General features: G+C 65.9%; 1 protein-coding gene across 2 annotated transcripts; it reads left to right on the top strand.

Annotated features, from left to right (window-relative positions):
• The first annotated feature begins 52 nt into the window (after window positions 1-52).
• On the top strand, window positions 53-18,561 carry TONSL (tonsoku like, DNA repair protein). Of its 2 annotated transcripts, none has more exons than XM_050939335.1 (26): window positions 53-160; window positions 1,556-1,651; window positions 4,489-4,631; window positions 4,912-5,095; window positions 5,713-5,842; window positions 6,111-6,282; window positions 6,473-6,587; window positions 7,225-7,370; window positions 8,523-8,675; window positions 9,019-9,144; window positions 9,734-9,920; window positions 10,171-10,235; window positions 10,415-10,504; window positions 10,839-10,911; window positions 11,016-11,179; window positions 11,333-11,456; window positions 11,782-12,533; window positions 12,626-12,720; window positions 13,110-13,266; window positions 13,464-13,542; window positions 14,443-14,744; window positions 15,256-15,427; window positions 16,339-16,511; window positions 16,855-16,928; window positions 17,213-17,346; window positions 17,512-18,561. In XM_050939335.1, the coding sequence occupies exons 1-26, from the start codon at window positions 58-60 to the stop codon at window positions 17,703-17,705; spliced, it is 4,203 nt and encodes a 1,400-aa protein (XP_050795292.1). In that variant the 5' UTR covers window positions 53-57; the 3' UTR covers window positions 17,706-18,561. The 2 variants fall into 2 exon arrangements, with proteins under 2 accessions (XP_050795292.1, XP_050795293.1); XM_050939336.1 differs by having other exon boundaries at window positions 13,113-13,266.
• The last annotated feature ends 284 nt before the right edge of the window (window positions 18,562-18,845 follow it).

An 18,845-nucleotide genomic window follows, 5' to 3' on the forward strand; every position in this document is an offset into this window, starting at 1 on the left:
CCTGCGATGGCGGTGCCTAGTAGCCAATGAGAGAACAGCGCTGGGGATCGGCGTCCAATGGGACCGGCGCGGGGCGGGCTCGGTACGAACCCGGCGCGGCGGGACGGGAGCTGGCGGCGAAGCGGGGGGATGAGCGGGGAGCGGAGCCGGGAGATCCGCCGTGAGTGGGGGCGGGGGGATCTGAGGGGCTGGGGCGATGCGTGTATCGCAGGGCTGTGTAGGGGGGTGGGGATGTGGGGGGTTGGAGGGGTGAGATGTGTGGGGCGGGGGAATCGGAGGGGTGGGGATGTGTGGGGCTGGGGTGGGGGGTTGGAAGGGGTGGGGATGTGTGGGGCTGGGGCAGGGTAATTGAAGTGGTGGGGATGTGTGGGGTTGGGGCAGGGGGTTGGAATGAGTGGGGATGTGTGGGGCTGGGGCAGGGGAATTGGAGGGGTGGGGATGTGTGGGGCTGGGGCAGGGGAATTGGAGGGGTGGGGATGTGTGGGGCAGGGGAATTGAAGGGGTGGGGATGTGTGGGGCTGAGGTGGGGGGGTTGGAGAGGGTGGGGATGTGTGGGGCTGGGGTGGTTGGGGCAGGGGAATTGAAGGAGTGGGGATGTGTGGGGTGCAGGGCTGTGTGCGGTGGGGGGATCTGAGAGCCATGGGGCGGCATTGTGCGGGGCAGGAGGAGGTTGGGGTGGCTGCTCGTGCAGGGAGGAATCTGGGTGTGTGGGGTGGGGGGAGATTGGAGGGGGTGGGGATGTGTGGGGCTGGGGCAGCATGTGGGGCAGGAGAGAATGTGGGGTCAGTATTTGGGGGTGGGGTCATTAAGCTGGGCCCTTGGGCTGGGGATTGGGGCTGTGGGTGGGGGGTGAGTGAGATAGGGGAGGGTGTCAGGGTGGTATTTGAAGGTGGGATATTGAGCTGGGCTCCTGGGCTGGGGATCTGGGCAGTGGGGTAAGGGGGATCCGGGCAGTATTTTAGAGGGTGGGATTTAGGATTGGGGTCCATAGATGCCTGTGTAAGAGAGAGCCCCTAATATCTGGATGTCTGGTCACCCTAGCTGGGGCAGTGAGTGGAACAGGCTTGGGGAAGGGTGGAGATGGGTGGTCTCTTGGGGCAGGAGTAGCCCTGGTGGGTTTGGGATTCTTGTGACTGGCAGAGGGGTGTAGCAGGGACTGATGTGGTAGGGCAGGGCCCAGGAGCGAGGTGATGGGAGTTCACCCCGTGGGACTAGCCTGGGGGCCCTGGGCTCTGAATGGGAAAGATGCACTGACAGGACCTGGGCTCAGCTCCTGGCCCTGACACCAGCTGGCTGGGCTACCCTGAGCATGTCCTGTCCATCCTTCTCTGGGACTCAGCCCCCGGGGGGCGATGGGGCTTCCCCTCCCTGCAGGGAGTGCGCAGACAGGGTGGGGGTTGTAAGAAGACCTGTCCGTGGTGATTTGCTGCCCTGTGCTGGGTGTTCCCTTGGTGCCTAGCTAGAGGGCCGATGACTGTGCCCCAGAGGGATTTGGTGCTAACGGGCTGCAGGGACGTGCCTGGGCGCTGATGGTTCTTCTCCTGCCACCCCACAGAGCTCCAGAAGGCGAAAGACAAGGCCCAGAGGAGCGGGAGCCTGAAGGAGGAAGCTGCCATTTGTAACCAGCTTGGGGAGATCTTGGCTAGACATGGTGAGTGGGTTCCAGGGCCCTGCTCCTGGTGGCTGGCTCGTTCCTGTCTGTCTCGGGTGGCCGAGGCTGACATTGTGGGAGAGGGGGCCTGGAGAGCCCTTCATCCATGTAGGTTTTGGGGCCCTGCCTAGCTTGGAGGGAAATGAAAGTGCAGCTCCCTGCCCCCTCAGTGCATGGGCCACAGATGAGATGGATCTTTGGGCTGGGATCGGTGTCGACCACTCACACTGAAGCAGGTCGCTAGCCTGTCTGATGCCCTGTCTAGTGCGTGCTGTTTCAGGAGAAAGCGGAAAGGTGGGTGGTGCTGTGCAGCGTGGGCAGAGGGGTGAGCACGTGGTCCTGTAGCAGGATGTGCGATCGCCCCCTTTCAGGGCCATCATTCCAAAGTTCGTCACTTTGAAATTCCCTAGGCTGTTTTTTGGCCCCGCTGCTCTGATTATGTTCAGGGAGGCCAGGTGGAGGAGGGCACCTGGCTCTGGGAATGGGGCTGGGATGGCCCTTGGTTCCCGGTGAGTTAAGTCCAGAGGCTGGGACTAGCCCCGAGGAAGCTGTGTCTGCCACCCAGCCGAACCTCTCCCTGCTGGTGGTGCCGGAGGAGCGGGATTGGCAACCATGCCCTCCATCCTGGAGCTTTAGGCTCGTTTAGGTGCGCTGGGCCCAGGTCATGGTGCACCTCGAAGATCAGGGCTGAGACACTGAGCTGGACTCTGTTGTCCTGGAAGCCAGCGGAGGGAGCGAAGGACGAGCGTGAGATGCTGCTGGGAGCCTGTGGCACTGAGGAGACACTACAGCGTTCTGGATTTGCTGGAGTTTCCTAAGTGCTGAAGGCTTCGTGCCCAGGCATGTAGCTTTGCTGGAGCCCAGCGGAGAGTCAGTGTAAGGCCAAGAGGGACAAGCAGATTAGCTCATCTGGCCACCAGCACCTGCACGCCGACCCCAGCAACCGAAACAAGGCCAGTGCACCACAGGAGGCCAGGCTGGTGTGGGGAGAGAACAGGAGGGGCCGAGCAGCACCATGGCCCAGATAATCCTGGCAAGTGACCCACACCCCGCAGAGGAAGGTGAACCCCCCCCAGTGTCCCTGCCATGTCAGTGAGGGGAAATCCCTTTCTGACCCACATGTGGCGATCAGTCAGACCCAGAGCATGTGAGCGGAGCCGGGCAGCCCAACCTTGTAGCGCGAAACTCAAGGGCTATTTGTTGGCTTAATGCAACGGTTAAGGGGTGACTTGATCAGTCGATAAGTACCTACACGGGGAGCACGCGCTGAATAACGGGCGCTTCAGCCTAGCAGAGGAAGGTCTAACGGGATCCAGTGGCTGGGAGTTGAAGCGAGACACATTCACACTGGAAATAAGGCACACGTTTTTGACAGTGAGGGTCATTAACCACTGGAACAATTTACCCAGGGTTGTGGTGGATTCTCCATCGCTTTTTAAATCCAGACGGGCTGTGTTTCTAACAGCTCTGCTCTGGGAATGACTTGGGTGCAGGGCTCTGGCCTGCGTTACACAGGAGCTCAGCCTGGATGGTCCACTGATCCCTTCTGCCCTTGGAATCTATGAAGAGGGGGAGCCCAAAAAACCCCCCAGAATATGTCGGGGGTGGATAAAAATCCCTTCTGACCCCTGCAGATGACCATCGGAGACCCTGAAGCATGAGCATTAAGAGCATAAGATAGAAACTGGAAGTGTCGCCAGGGCTGCCAAGAATCTCCCTCCCCCTTGTTGCCAGCCTGAATTGTTCATGGCCATTTGTTCTCAGACCAGCATTGTCCTTTAGCTTCCCCAGCTCTTCCTCCTCCCTGGGGTTTACCTGCCCAGTGTATTGCCAGAGAGCAAGGAGATCCCCTTGCAGCCTTCTTTCTGCTACGCTAACCAAGCCAGGCTCCTCCAGTCGCCTCTCCTGAGCCAGGCCCTGCGTTCCCCTGATGAGCCGAGTCGCTCTTCTTTGCCCCTGGTTGTTTGAATTCACCTTTCGTGGCCATGACATTGTACTCGGTATCCCAGTGCCTTGTCCAATGGCACGAACACGCCCCCTCTCTCTACCGGAGAGACCTTGCCTGACACAGCCTAGGATCACATTTGCCTGTTCAGGCGGCCTCATATTGGTGACTCCTAGTCTTCCTGTGACCGACCCACGCACCCAGGTCTCCCTGCTCTTCTGTCACCTCCGGCTGACAAGCCCCCAGCTTGGAGCAGAAATTCTTACAATTAGCCCGTAAGTCCATGACCGTGTCCTTTGTACGGCTGAATTTCATCCTATTTCTTTTACTCCCGTCTTCAAGACCATCCAGATCTTCCTGTCTAATATTCAGAACCCCCTCTGGACTGACCATCCCTCCCGACTTCGTATCATCAGCCAATTCATTCGCCCGCTCCTGCTTTTTGTACCATGTTGTTAATAAAAATACAGACTAAAATTGGGCCCAAGCCTGGTCCTGGAGGAGCTTTGCTTGGAGCCTCCCTGCAGTCTGATGATTCATGTTTCAGCACAGCCTGTTGCATTTTCCCCTGAAGCCAGTTCCCTCCCACCGTCCAGTCCTTGGGCTGAGTCCCGTCTTCTCTAATTAAGCTAATTTCTCACACAGCACCGTGTCTAACACTTCCCTGCCGTCCATGTGTATTAGACCTGCTGCATTTCCCATAGCTAGAAAATCAGAGGTGCCGAAGGTCATCTGCTCTCACGTCCCCAGTGCCGAGTACACTTCATATCGGAGCATGCAAGCCTGGGGTCTGATCCGGGGCTGGGCTTAGACTGGCTCTGGTTAGTGCTGTGGCTAACGAAAGAGGTGCTTGCTTCCCCCTCACCCCGCCTCCTCCCTCTGCTCCCGGCAGGGCGCTACCGGGAAGCACTGGAGGAGCACCGGCAGGAGCTGCGGCTCCTGGAGAGCGTGGAGGACGTTCTTGGCTGTGCAGTGGCTCACCGGAAGATTGGGGAACGCCTGGCTGAGCTGGAGAACTACGAAGCTGCGCTGAAGGTAAGAGGGTGGGGGGCTGATGGGCTGTGAGGGTTGGGACTCTCCAGGGAATGGGGATGGAAGCTGATTACCTGGAGTTCAGCCCCCCTGAAGACTGCAGTGTGGGGGTGGCGAGGGTGCAGTGGGGAGAATAGCTGCAGAGGTTTGAAGGGGAACACTGGGGCACTGGTGTCAGCCCCAGAGGGCCTAGTTCAGAGCCAACTTCAGATCCCCAGGGCTTGGGGGTCTCATGCCGCCCTTGGTTGTCCCCTGCTACCCACTCACAGTCCTGCCCCCTCAGCACCAGCGCCAGCACCTGGAGCTGGCCCGCGCCCTGTCTGACCACACCGAGCAGCAGAGGGCCTGGGCCACCATAGGCCGCACCTACATGTTTGTGGCTGAGAGTGGCCAGGCGGGCGAGGCGCTGCGGGAGGCGGAGCAGGCCTTCATGAGGAGCCTGGCCATCCTGGAGGAGAAGCTGCAAGGTGAGGGCCTGGTGGGCACGCGGGGCTGGAAGCCGCAGGGCACAGAGCCAGAGCAGCGGGGAGGGGAAGGGCTGCCAGCTGGTGACATGAAACGGCCCCAGGAGGAAATGCCAGTGAGGTGCCCCCGTGACAGCCTGGCTGGGCGATACCAGTACCCACATATCACCCATTGTCCCCACACCAGAGCTGGGATCTCCCTGGTCCCTGAGATCCATCTCCTCCCTGACCCACAGACAGAGCCTCGGGCTTTTGTCCGGTCTGCCACTCTCCTTGTGCTGATTTGCAGGGCTCCTGCTGGAGTCTGCAGGCCAGGCACCAGCTGCACAATGAGGGATTGTGGGATATACAGGGGCACTTTGGGGCCCTCCAGATCCAGTTCTGACCTCTTAGTTCCATGCCGGGGGTCAGGCAGGACTGTCCCAGCGCTCCCACCCTTCCCTTGGGAGATGATTCCCCCGGTGGATCCAGTCAGGCAGAGGGCAATGTTTCCTGGCACTCCACCTGGCTCTTTGTGCCACTCGTGCCGGGCCCTGGAGCTCCCGCCTGGCGGGTCCAGGGGGGTGAGAAGGGGGGCGCCCGGAGCCGGCTGGGTAACGGGCTGGCTCTGGGTGTCCCAGGGACGGTGCCGCAGCGTGAGCTGAGCGAGATGAGGGCCCGGCTTTATCTCAATCTGGGCTTGGTGTACGACAGCATGAAGGACCAGGCCAAGTGCAGCTGCTACATCAAGAAGAGCATCTTCATCTCGGAGTAAGACCCTGCCCTCTCCCTCTGCAGAGCCGCCGAAGGCCCCTTTCCCGGGGCATGCTGGGAGCGGTGCAGCGCGTTTCCCCAGGATCTGGCCCAGAGCCCTGGCCCACCCCCGTGGCTGCATGTGGCTGTTGGGTGCGGGGGAGCCCCTGGTTGCTGTGGCTAAGGGGTGTTGCGGGCGGTATCAGGGATTTCCTGAGCAGGGGGGTGGATGGGCAGGGGGCCGTGACCCCAAGTCGTCGCTAGCCATGACCCCATCCCCCCCCAGGCAGACTCGCCTCTACGAAGACGTGTACAGGGCCTACTTCAACCTGGGGAACATCCACCTGCGGGAGGGGCAGCACTCCAAGGCCATGCGCTGCCTGGAGCGGGCGCGGGACTGTGCCCACACCATGAAGGAGAAGTGCCTGGAGAGCGAGTGCTGTGCCAGCATCGCCCAGGTGAGTGCACCCTCGTCCCGTCTACCTCCCAGCAGCTGGTCACGCTCTGTGGGCAAAGGGGCAGCTCTCACACACACACACACACCAGCAGGGGGCGAACTTTCTCCTGGGGCGGCAATGAGCAATGGTACCTCCTGGGGGCTCATCTGCCCCCTCCCCTCTCTGAGCCTGGTGCCCCGGTGCCTTGCAGGTGCTCCTCAGCCTGGGGGACTTCGTGGCCGCCCGGCGCTCGCTGAAGAAGGCCTACGTGCTGGGCTCGCAGCAGCCCCAGCAGCGCGAGAGCATCCGCAGGAGCCTGCGATACGGTGAGGGCGCCGGAGCCGCGACGGAGCTCAGGGCCGGGCTGCAGGGATTGAGTGGGGGGATCCAGTTTCCTTTGCAGCTGGCCTGGGGGCATCTGCTGGGGGAGGATGGGGTGTCTGCTCCCCAGACTGAGAGACTGACTAGGGCTGGGAGCTCGGGGACTTGGCCCCAGGGGAGATTCTCAGCTGGGTCACCCGGCGGTCGGCACCCGACCCAGCCCCCTCCCTTCCATTTCCCTGTCCCCTGTGCACCAGTCCCTCCCATTCCCCGCAGACATGTCCAGGTTCAGGGCTGGCACAGGCTGTTCCTACCAGGGGGTGGCCTCCAGGGCTCCTAGTAAGTCCCTGATGTGGCCCCCCAGTGTCACCACAAGGCGCCTGCTTTCTGTGACTGAATACAGAGCCAGCCCATGTGGGGCTGGGAAGGGAAGCTCAGCAGGGGGCCAGAGGACAGCTGGTTTCCCATCGGCCTGTGGGCTGGGTTGAGTGAGGGGCACATTGGTCCCCGGGCTGCCCACCTTCGCCTGCGGATCCCCTGTGAGCCCAGAGCCCCTAGGGAGCGAGAGCTGCTGGGATGCCTGCCCAGGCCTGGTCCCGAGCCCCTGGCACATGCAGGTCATGCCACTGGCCTCTCTCACAGCCCTGAAGGTGAGCCGTCTGCAGGAGGCCCTGGAGGAGAAGGCACCTGGCGACCCGCAGGCAGCCCTGGGCCTGTGCGAGCAGCTGGGGGACCTGTTCTCCAAGCATGGGGACTATCGCCGGGCTGTGGAGTCCTACCAAAGGCAGGTGGGTCGGGGCTGCCCATGCCCTCGTGCAGGGGGCAGGACAAGCTTGCCCCTGGGCTGTGCACCCCGTGCTGGTGGGCACTGTGCCTAGGTAAGGGGCTTGTCTGCACTGGAGGCTCCTCCTTCCTCCTAGCCACTTCTGGGGTGCTGGTCTGCAGAGGCGCCCACCAGCCGCTCTAGATTCACGCACAGGGTGGGCGAGTGAGCCCAGGGTGGGCTGCCCCAAGCGGGCTGGGCTGGGCTGGGCTGGATGGGCGGGCCAGGGTGGGGGAGCGAGCACAGGGCGGGGCAGGCTGGCCAGTGGGGGGCGGGGGAGTGAGCCCCGGGCTGGATGGGGCGGGCCAAGTGGGGTGGGATGGGCTGGCTGGGGAGGCCAGGGGAGCAAGCACAGGGTGGGCTGGCCAGGGGAGCGAGCCCGGGGCTGGGCGGGCTGGCCAGGGCGGGGTGGGCTGGCTGGCGCGGGGCGGGGGAGCGAGCATGGGGCGGGGCGGGGGAGCGAGCACGGGGCGGGGCGGGCTGGCCAGGGCAGGGCGGGATGGGCTGGCTGGGCAGGCCAGGGGAGCAAGCATAGGGCGGGCTGGCCAGGGCGGGGTGGGGTGGGGGTGAGCACAGGGCGGGATGGGGTGGACTGGCCTGGGTGGGGCAGGGGAGCGAGCCCGGGGCTGGGTGGGCTGGCCAGGGCGGGGTGGGCTGGCTGGGGCGGCGCGGGGGAGCGAGCACAGGGTGGGGCGGGCTGGCCAGGGCAGGGCGGGATGGGGTGGGCTGGCCAGGGCTGGGTGGGGCGGGCCAAGTTGGGTGGGATGGGCTGGCTGGGCAGGCCAGGGGAGCAAGCATAGGGCGGGCTGGCCAGGGCGGGGAGGAGGGTGGTGAGCACAGGGCGGGATGGGGTGGACTGGCCTGGGCGGGGCGGGGGAGCGAGCACAGGGTGGGGCGGGCTGGCCAGGGCAGGGCGGGATGGGGGAGCGAGCACAGGGCAGGCTGGGATGGGGCGGGCTGGCCAGGGTGGGGCGGGATGGGGGAGCGAGCACAGGGCGGGGCGGGATGGGGCGGGCTGGCCAGGGCGGGGCGGGATGGGGGAGCGAGCACAGGGCAGGTCGGGATGGGGGAGCGAGCCCAGGGCCGGGCGGGCTATAGACCGTGTCTCTCCGGGCAGCTGCGTTACGCCGAGAGCCTGCGGAGGCCTGAGCAGGAGCTGGCTGTGATCCATGTCTCCCTGGCTGCCACCTACGGGGACCTGAAGGAGCATGGCCGGGCCGTGCAGCACTACCAGGCAGAGCTGGCACTGCGGCGTGGGAACCCGCTGGAGGTGAGGGGGCAGCCTGGCCTGCGCCCAGAGCCCCTGGCTCTGCTGGGCTTGCCCGGTGGGCATCGCCCTGTGCCCATGGAGACAGAGCCCCCTTCCTGCCCCCGCCCAGGTCGCCCATTGCTGGGGTGGGGGAAGCTCGGCTAGCAGGCAGGGCCTGGCTAGGGCCACATGTCTCGGGAGCAGGGGGGAGTGGGGCAGGCAGAAGGGCCAGGATGGCGAAGGGCTTTTCCTGCCCCTGCTGGCAATGGCCCTGGTTATCCATGTGCCCCCCAGTGGGCAGGGGGGCTGGGCTAGTGGCCGGCGGGCCGAGCCCAGCCCCTGACCTGTTATCTCTGTGCCCCAGGAGGGGAAGACGTGGCTGAACATCGCCCTGGCCAGGGAGGAGGCCGGCGAAGGCTACGAGGCGCTGGAGCCCTGCTTCCGGAGCGCGCTGCAGTGTGCGGACCAGGCCGGGGAGCCCAGGCTGCAGGTGAAGGGGGGAGGGTCCTGAGCCACTCCCCAGTGCGGACTCCAGTGCTCACCTGCAGCGCCACCTTCAGGCTGGGCAGCTGGCAGCGCCCCTCTCAAGGTCACGCAAGCCTGGGACTGAGCTGGGCATGGAACCCAGGAGTCCTGCCTCCCAGTCCCCTGCCCTAACCACTAGACCTCGCCACTGGGGCCTGCTGCTGAATGCATCACTTTCAGGCCCCCTGCTGACCCCCCCACCCAACATGCAGCCCCTCCTGGCTTCCCACACTCCTCGCTGGCACGTGCCCAGGAAGATGCCATTTAGCCTCCCTCCCTTCGCCCGGGAGCCTAGGCTGTGCCTAGCTGGACTCAGCATTGCAGAAGCCCTGGGGGTGGCTGGAGGGGAGGACGTGGGGCTCTGAGCTGAAATGCAGCCAGTGCAGCTGGGACTGGACTCGTGGGGACTCCCACATAGCCAGCATCCCCCCTGCCTGCTGGGCCGGGATAGGGCTGGGGGGCCTGGGAGCTTCCCACCCCCAGCCAAGGCTCCTGCCTCCTCCCTGGCCCCCTTCTGCGGTAGGGTGATCAGCCCATCTCCCTTCATCCCCCAGCGGCAAATCCTGCAGCACTTTCACCCCGTGCAGCAGAAATGGGGGTGCCCCGAGGCCCCCGACACGCTGGCCAGGCTGCAGGGCCTGTGCCGCTCGCAGGGCTGGAGCGGAGCCGGGGACAGCGACGAGGAGGAGTTGGGGGACAGCGAGCCCCTGGAGGAGAGCGACCTGGAGCTGTCAGAGAGCGGTGAGTGGATAGGGGAGGGCAGGGGCAGGGAGCAAGCAGGCGGGGGGTCCCGGGGATCCTGGAGTCGAGTCCTGGCAGGTGAGCAGGGCAGGAATGTGGTGGGTCGGGCTGTAGCCCCCCAGGTGCCTTGCCTGGCATGTGGGGTCTCTGTCTGCGTGGGGGAGGGGGGCTGTATTGTAGCTGGCTTCCCCCACCCCCGGGTCAGCGCCCGGCCCAGTGTTGCGGTTCCTCACCTGGGTCTGTGTTCCAGATGGGGAGGAAGACGACCTGGACGGCTACAACAAGAGCGTGCCCGGCCGGCGCAGGATCACCAAGGTGAGGCTGGGGCCTGGGGAACCATCGCTGCTGCTCCGTAATCGGGAGCCGGGCTGAGACCCCTTAGGGCTTAATCCGGGCGAGGGTTGGATCCCGGGCGGGTGGCGGCGCTGGCTCCGATCCAGAGCCCCCGTGGCAATTCTGATCCCAGTGCTTTCCCCCCCCCCCATGCCCCTCAGTGGAACCGGCGGAATGACCGAGGTGAGACCCCGCTGCACCGAGCCTGCATCGACGGGAACCTGCGCCGGGTCCAGATCTTCCTGGAGCAGGTAAGAGACGGTCCCCGGCTCACAGGCACCGAGCCCCAGCAGGCCCCTTCCCTGTCACCCCATGGCCCCTGAGGCGGTGCCGGTGGCTGGGCAGCCCTGAGGAGCTGACTGACACTGCAAAGCCCCTTCAGACCAGCCCCCCACGCTCCCCCCCCAGCATGGGCGCATTTTAGCAGAGGCTGAAAGGATCCCGCTGGCGATGGAAGCGCTGGGGTTGGCATGTGGTCCCGGGGGATGGGCAGGTGCACTGGGGAGAAGGGGGGTTCACAGTTCTCCCCATCTGGCCTCAACATAACCCCCATGCCTGTTCATGTCTCTTCCTTCCTGGTGTCAGGGTCACCCCCTGAACCCGCGGGATTACTGCGGCTGGACGCCCCTGCACGAGGCCTGCAACCATGGGCACCTGGGTGAGTGAGGAGGGGCAGTGGGTGGGGGCGGGCAAGTCTTTGGCAGGGGCCCAGAGGGGCTGTGTCACCGCTGCCTGGCACTAACTGCTGGCTCCTGTGCCCAGAGATTGTCCGGCTGCTGCTGGAGCGTGGCGCCTCCATTGATGACCCCGGGGGGCCGGGCTGCGAGGGGATCACCCCCCTGCACGACGCCCTCAACTGCGGCCACTTCGAGGTGGCAGAGCTGCTGCTCCAGAGGGGTGCGTCGGCAGTGCTGAGGAATGCCAAGGTGAGGGCAGGGGCTGGCGCTGGGCACACCCTGCATGGCTGTAGGGTGTGAGTGGCAGGGCAGTGCCCCGGCTCCTGGGGCCAGGCTGGCAGCAGCGTCGCCCTGAGGCCCTGCCCGCAGTGGTGCCCATGGGCCTGTGTCTCGCCCCCGCAGGGCCTGAACCCGCTGGGAACCCTCCAGGAGTGGGTGAGGATGTACGGCAAGGACCTGGACCAGGAGACGCACCAGCGCTGCCGAGCCATGGAGCGGCTGCTCAAGGAGGCCATGGCAGGGCGAGGTGAGGCCAGGCTGGGCGGGAGGGAAGCTGAGAGGCGTCTCCGAGGGGGCAGCATTGGGTGGGCCCCGGCCCCAACTTGCTCTTTCGTTTTCACTCAGTGCCCCCGGCTTCTCTGCTGAGCCCTCAGCACAGCTCCCAGACCGGCTGGCAGGGGGTGGGCTGGAGTCCCCGGCCCCTGTCACCCTGGGGTGCGTGTCTAGCCTGGTACCAGGGGCTGCCTCTCCCGTCTCCCCGCTGCGCGCCGCAGCCCTTTGCTCCCGTGGTGTTTGGCCCTAGAATTGGGGGCCCTAGGCCCAGCTCACGGGGTCTCTTGTCTCCCCCACAGCACCCGAAGCAGCCCCGGCCCCCCAGGACACTCTGCCCAGCCAGCTGTTCGATGCTGAGCTCTCGGAGCCTCTAACCCTGCCCCCCTCTGCTCTGGCCACACAGCCCCGGAGTGGGGGCCCCTCCAAGAAGCCCCCCACACCCTGCCAGCATGGTGGGAAGGGGTCAGAGCGCAGGGCCGAGCAGGACGACTGCATGACCCCGCTCCGCCCCGTCAAGAAGAGGCAGCGTCTCCTGGGCCAGAGGATGCTGGGGGAGGATTGCCGGATGCCAGGGTTCCTGGTGCAGAAGGAGCCTGAGCTGCCCACCCACGGTGGGGGCCAGGCAGAGTATGAAGCAGCCATCCGTAGCGTGGGCAGCGCCCAGTCCTGCCTGGGCACAGTGCCGGTGCTGTCCGAGGCCCCTGCCAGGCCGGCCCTGATCCCAGCAGACGAGTACGTGGGGGACGACTGGCTGGAGGATGACCTGGGAGCGAGCCGTGAGTCCTGCAAGAGGGGCCGCCGGGGCCAGGGGGAGTCGGGCTCTGACTCTGCAGACACCACAGGGCCCGAGAGTGATGGCGGAGCCCCCTGCCCAGCGTCGCCCCCGAGGAGGAAGGCCCGGCAGAGCCGCCTCACCCAGATTGTGGACAGAACAGTGCTGGGCCGGTCCCGCGGAGGCTGCGCCCTGGGGGCCCCAGAGACAGCCACCAGCCCGAGGCCCACGGACAGCAGCCGAGCCAATGGCCTGAGAGGCAGTGGGGAGTCCCCACAGGTGAGGTGCCTGGGGGGTCTGGATCACAGTGGAGAGGGTTGGGGTACCTTTGGGGTGTCCTGTGTGCCTTGACTCCACTCTCCTGTCCCCAGCTACCTTCGCTGTCTGCAACCCCTGCTCGGCTGCCCCCCATCCGAGTGCGGGTTCGGGTCCAGGACAATGTCTTCCTGATCCCCGTGCCCCACAGGTGAGAGCCAGCTCGTCTCCTTCCTCTAGGGGTGGCCCAGTGCCCCGGACCCCCACCCCAGCCCCCTGGGACAGGGGGCAGGTGGAGTCTTACCCCCCCAGGCTGGGTGTGGAGCAGTATTAGCAGCACCCTCCAAGGGGTCTGGCTCCCAGCGAGCTGCTGGGGCCCATCCCCCTGGGGCAAGGGGTTGGCCAAGGGGGTCAGGTGCTCGGGATAACACCGCTCTGAGTAGGACGTGATTTCTCCGTCCAGGCTCCGGTGAGGGGCTGCCCCTTGCCTGCCACACCTCAGGGAGGGGGGCGGGGGGAGCCTGGGGGGGCCTGGTTCTGCTGAGGTGCCCGATGGCCTGTCGGGGGCGCTCTGCCTCAGCCCCCTCCCTTCCCTTGCAGCAGCAGCGAGAGCCACCCGGTGGCATGGCTGGCAGAGCAGGCGGCCCAGCGCCATTACCAGACGTGTGGCCTGCTGCCACGGCTCACCCTCAAGAAGGAGGGGGCGCTGCTGGCACCCCAGGATCTCATTGTGGACGTGCTGCAGAGCAACGAGGAGGTGAGCGGGGGGGGTCCAAGCCAGCGTTGGCACCTCCTGGGTCGAGCCCATGTAGCTTCCCCGCAGGCTGCTGAGGGGGTCGTCGGGCCCATCACTGTGCCGTCTGGGCCCCTGCTGCTTGGTGCAGAGGACTTGGGATCTGGACCCCTGGGTTCAGTGCCCATCCTGTGCCAATGGGGCTCTGCTCTCCCCTGCAGGTGTTAGCAGAGGTGCAGTCCTGGGACCTGCCCCCGCTTGCCGACCGGTACAGGAAGGCCTGTCGCAGCCTGGCCGTGGGTAAGAGGCTGTCCGGGGACCTTGCTGGCCATGCTCTGGGTGGGTGGCGGAACCATGGGACACAGAGGGATCCAGGTCTCACAGGGGTTTGTAGGGCCCCAGGACGCCCCCTGCGTGTGGGATCACGTTCTGGGGGTAGAGTGGACAGGGCACCAGCCTGGGATTGGGGCCCTGCTCTGCAAGAACCTCCCTGGGGCGTCTTGGGCAAGTCCCTCGGTCTCTGGGCCTCTGGCCTCGGCTGTGGAAGGGGGATCGAGGGGAGGCGCCCTCAGTCGCGGCCGGCCCCCATGTGGCGCTGGGGTGGGGCGGAAGGTGCCCTTGGTCGCGTCTGACCCCCGTGCGGTGCTGGGGTCGGAGGGGGAGGGGAGGCGCCCTCGGTGGCGGCTGATCCCCTGTGTGGCGCTGCGGGGGGGGCGGGACGGGAGGCGCCCTCAATGGCGGCCGGCCCCCGCACGGCGCTGGGGGGGGTGGGAGGGGAGGCGCCCTCGGTGGCGGCCAGCCCCTGCGCGGCGCTGGGCGGTGCTGGGGGGGGCGGGAGGGGAGGCGCCCTCGGTGGCGGCCGGCCCCCGCGCGGCGCTGGGGGGGGGGGCGGGAGGGGAGGCGCCCTCGGTGGCGGCCGGCCCCCGCGCGGCGCTGGGGGGGGGCGGGAGGGGAGGCGCCCTCGGTGGCGGCCGACCCCCGCGCGGCGCTGGGGGGGGGCGGGAGGGGAGGCGCCCTCGGCGGCGGCCGGCCCCCGCGCGGCGCTGGGGGGGGCGGGAGGGGAGGCGCCCTCGGCGGCTGACCCCCGCGCGGCGCTGGGGGCTCTCTCCCCCGGCTGCCTGCTGTGAGTCCAGGGACGCTCGGCAGCAGGTCGGGGCCCCCAGTGGCCCTGAGGCGACCTGCCCTGGCTCTGCGTTGCAGGTGAGCACCGGCTGCTGCTGAAGATCATGGAGCTGCAGGAGTCGGGCCCCTCGTTCAGCGCCTGCAGCCTCTCGCTGCGCCAGCCCCACCTCGCCCCGCTCCTGCGCGCCCTCAAGCTGCAGACCTGCATCCGGCAGCTGCGGCTGGCTGGGAACGGCCTGGCCGACGGCCTGGCCACTGAGCTGCTGGCCACACTGGGCACCATGCCCGGCCTGACCCTCCTCGACCTGTCAGCCAACCAGCTCGGGGCTGAGGGGCTCCACACGCTGGCAGCAGGGCTGCCTGCCCAGACGGCCTTTCAGGTAGGGCAGGGGCCATGTCCAGCATTCCCCCCTTCCCCAAAGACTGGGCAGGGGGGAGGATGCATGGGGTGCATCCAGCCCAGGAGTAGAAGGGGCCCCGGCCTCGTGCCTGAGCCCTAGAGCCCCAAGCAGGGGTTGGGGACCCCCGAGCCGCCCTCCTGGAGCTCCCCCAGGCTAGGGCTGTTGTGCCCCAGCTGAGTTGGCACAAAGGCCCCCCCCCCCCCCCCCCCCGAGCTCTGCCAGCGCAACAGGGAAGGGCAAACTGTATCTCTCCTGGTGCCGGGAATTCTGCCCCTCGGGCCCTGGCAGGGAAGCTCTGGGGGTCACTTGGGGAGGAGGCTCACATGGGGGACTCTGCTCCCACTGTCACTTCTCCCCGTGTCCCTCACAAGCAGGGTGGTGCAGCCCCCTGGCTGGCTGATGGCACTGGGTGTGCAGGGCAGGCCCCAGAGGGTTGGGGGTGACCCCTGCCCACCCAGCAGCACTGACCTCTCTTCCCCCATCCTGCCAGAGCCTGGAAGAGCTGGATCTCAGCCTGAACCCCCTGGGAGACAGCAGCTCCCAGGCCCTGGCCTGCCTGGTTCAGGCCTGCCCCGTCCTGACCACGCTCCGACTGCAGGCCTGTGGCTTCACTGGGGCTTTCCTGCAGCACCACCGCCTCCTGCTGGCCAACAGCCTGAAAGGTACGTGGCCTCCTGAGCGGGGCCAGGGCACTGGCCATAGGCAGAGGCCACTGCTGGCCTCCTCGTGTGCGATAGCAGCGGCATCTCCAGGCTAGGGACTCCTGTTAGCCCCAGAGGGAATGGGGGGAGGGCGAACAGCTCTCAGCTGGAGGGGCAAGTATGGCTCTGCTCATGGAGAGAGTGCTGATCACTGTCCAGTCCCCCCCAGCTCTGCCAGCGCCCCCTAGTCCTGCCCCACAGCTCTCCGCTACCCAGCCTTGGGCTCCCCCACAGCTCCCTGCTACCCAGCCTTCGGCTCCCCCACCTCTGCCAGTGCCCCCCAGTCCTGCCCCACAGCTCCCTGCTACCCAGCCTTGGGCTCCCCCACCTCTGCCAGTGCCCCCCAGTCCTGCCCCACAGCTCCCTGCCACCCAGCTCTGGGCTACCCCACCTCTGCCAGCACCCCCCAGTTCTGCCCCACAGCTCCCTGCCACCCAGCCCTGGGCTACCCCAACCTCTGCCAGCATCCCCCAGTACTGTCCCCCAGCTCCCTGCTATCCAGCCTTGGGCTCCCCCCCCTCTGCCAGAGCCCCCCAGTCCTCCCCTACAGGTCCCTGCTACCAAGCCCTGGGCTCCCCCCCAGGCTCTGCCAGCAGCCCCCAGTCCTGCCCCACAGCTCCCGGCTACCCAGCCCTGGGCTCCCCCACAGCTTCCTGCTACCCAGCCCTGGGCCCCCCCACCTCTATTGGAGCCCCTCGGTCATGCACCACCACTCCCATCTCTGTTCTTTCCAGTCCTGGCCTGTCCGGTGTGTAAGTTTTGTGTTACGCAGCTGCGGACAGGGCCTCAGGTGAGCTCCCCGATGCCCCTCCCTTGCCCCAGGCCTGGAGGCTGCAGGCTCGCTGTTACCTCGCTCTTTCCCCTTGGCCCAGGAGCTGTGCACCTGAAGACCCTCGCTTTGTCCCACAATGCCCTGGGCTCCACCAGCCTGGAGCTACTGCTCAGGAGCCTGCCCTGCGCCACCCTTAGCCGGCTGGAGATCGGCTCGGTGGCTGCCCGGCTGGAGGAGCCTCTCGTGGATCCGGTGGTCAGGTACCTGACACAGGTAATGGGCCCCAGACCGGGTGCAGGGGGAGGTGCGGAGCCTGCAGTAACCCTTTACTGACTTCAGGAATTGCAGGAGCAGTGCGCGTGGTCCCAACATGGCTCTGGCCAGGGGCCTCAGCCCCCATCCTGCAGAGGCACAAGGTCCCTCTGTGGGGCTCAGGAGGACCATGCTGTCCTTCCTCGGGAGCGTGCTCCTGGTTCTGCTTCTCCCAGGTCCTCTGGGGCCACGGGGATCTCAGGCATCCAGCACCTCCAGGCCTTGGCTTGCAAGGAGGGTTTAGCCTCTGCCCCGTTCAGGTGGGCTGTGGCTTTGGGCTCAGTTCCCCTCTGTTCCCTTCCAGGAGGGATGTGCTCTCACCCACCTGACTGTGTCTGGGAACCGCCTGAGCGACGAGGCTGTCGCAGAGCTGGCCAGGTAAAGGGCAGTGCTGGTCTCTGGGCCTGGGGGTTTGCTAGGGGGCAGGAGGTTGTGGGGTATTGGCGTGCCACTGACCGGGCGGGGCTGAACTGGGAGCCTGAACTCTGACCTACACCCTGCTGGGTCCTACCTGAAAGTGACCCCCAGATCTCCTCCAGCTGGGGGCCCATCCCTTGGTGATGGGGGCTACTAGTGGGTGGGGCTGCTGTGCAGCAATGCATTGTGGGTGGGAAGAGTGAAGCCGGGGGCTGTTTGACTCACTTGTTCCCTCTTGGCCCCAGGTGCCTCCTGGTTTGTCCAGCTTTGGTCTCGCTGGATTTGTCGGCAAACCCGGGGATCACCGTTGTGGGCTTGCGGATGCTGCTGTCAGCCCTGGGGGAGAGGAACCAAGGGCTCCACTACCTCAGCCTGGCAGGTGAGGGTGCAAAGGGCTCGGAGCCCCAGGTCACCAAGGGGTCCCGGGAAGGGTCCCGCGTCCAGCTGATAAAGGGTACGGGCAGAGCTCAGGCTGGAAGGGACCATGGGGTCCCTGGGTCCTGGATTCCCTACGTTGGCACAACGGGCTCTTTCCTTCCCGCAGGCTGCAGCGTGCGCAGCCCACTGGACAGCACCACGTGGGCCCGGGTCTCTGCTGACGTGCACGAGTTGCGACTCTGCAGCCGGCAGCTGAGCAGGAGCGACCAACGGGGCGTGGGCGAGTCCTGGCACGGCCCTGCGGGCACTTCTCTGTGCGCAGTCACCCGGCACCACAAGCTGTTCTGCAAGAGTGTGTGAAGGGACCTGCCTCCTCCTGCTGTATGGATCCCTCTGGGCCTGCTTGACTCCATCCTCGGCCAGCCCTGGAACCGCACAGCTAGCGGGGAGCACTCAGCAGGCAGTGGCCTCTGGCAGAGGGGGTGGCTGGCGGGTAGGAGGAAGCGACCACTGGCTGGCCTGTACCAGCAGCCGCTCTGCACTCAGAACTCAGCGCTGGCTCCTGGTGCCTATCCTGCCATCTCCAGGTGCCTGGCCCCTCTGCAAGCTGAGAAGGGAGCATGACCCCAGATGCTGCTGTGGTGCTGGGCCTGCCGGCCGTGTGCTATGATCAGTGGAACTCCCTGCAGAACTGTCCGCACCCTGGGCATCGCTTGGCTCTGGATGTCCAAAGGAGGCAGCACGTTACTTGCCTGCACTGCTCATGGAGTGATAGTGGGAATTCCTAGTGCGCCGCTCCAGAGATCACTGAGCCTCACCCAGCTGCTTTCATGCCGGAGTAACCTGTGGGCTGGGTTGTGTGTTTTCCTGGCACAGCAACTGCCCTGGAGCAAGTTCTGAAGGTCACTGCCTGGGGAAACCAGCTGTCTGAGACTGACCGAGCCCTGGGGCAGAAGGGTCCCCTGCTCCATTGCTCTGGGAGACTGACTTGGGCTGAGTGTAATATTTTATTTGTTCTCTTTAATAATCTTTCTGTAATCCAGTCCTGGGGGAGGTATTCACACTCTCCCCAAGCCCAGGGGTTCTGACCCCGAGCTAGTTCAGACATCACAGGTTATTTATTGACTGTCGGGTGCTTTCCTGGGAGCCCAGAGCTTGCTGCTCACGGCCCCAGGGGCATTGATTAACCATGGTAAATAAAGTGCTGCATTCCACCTACTCTAGCCACAGCTGCTTGTCTTACAGCTCCCCCCCAACCTGTGCTGCAGGGTCTCTCTGTTACACAAACAGGGCTGCAGCTCTCCCCTGGAAGCCTGACATCTCCCAGGGAGCAGGACCAAATATCCTCTCCCCCTCCCACAGCCAACACCAGCTGAGGCTGAGCAGGGTGCTACTCCCTGCTCTTCAGAGCCTGGCTCTCCCCCTGCAGACAGGAGCCAGCCCTGCCTCTGCCCAGCCTTGAGCCCCTGCTGCAGTGCCTGGGAGGGCTTTGGCAGTCTG

This window comes from Gopherus flavomarginatus, chromosome 2 (genome assembly GCF_025201925.1).
Source record: "Gopherus flavomarginatus isolate rGopFla2 chromosome 2, rGopFla2.mat.asm, whole genome shotgun sequence".
Classification (NCBI taxonomy): Eukaryota; Metazoa; Chordata; order Testudines; family Testudinidae; genus Gopherus; species Gopherus flavomarginatus.

Bases quoted from the DNA above. Each gene is read 5' to 3' on its own strand.
- TONSL (XM_050939335.1), top strand. From the start codon at position 58: ATGGGACCGGCGCGGGGCGGGCTCGGTACGAACCCGGCGCGGCGGGAC. The intron at 6,283-6,472 runs GTGAGTGCACCC...GGTGCCTTGCAG, and splicing joins GCTGTGCCAGCATCGCCCAG to GTGCTCCTCAGCCTGGGGGA. The intron at 16,929-17,212 runs GTAAAGGGCAGT...TCTTGGCCCCAG, and splicing joins GCTGTCGCAGAGCTGGCCAG to GTGCCTCCTGGTTTGTCCAG.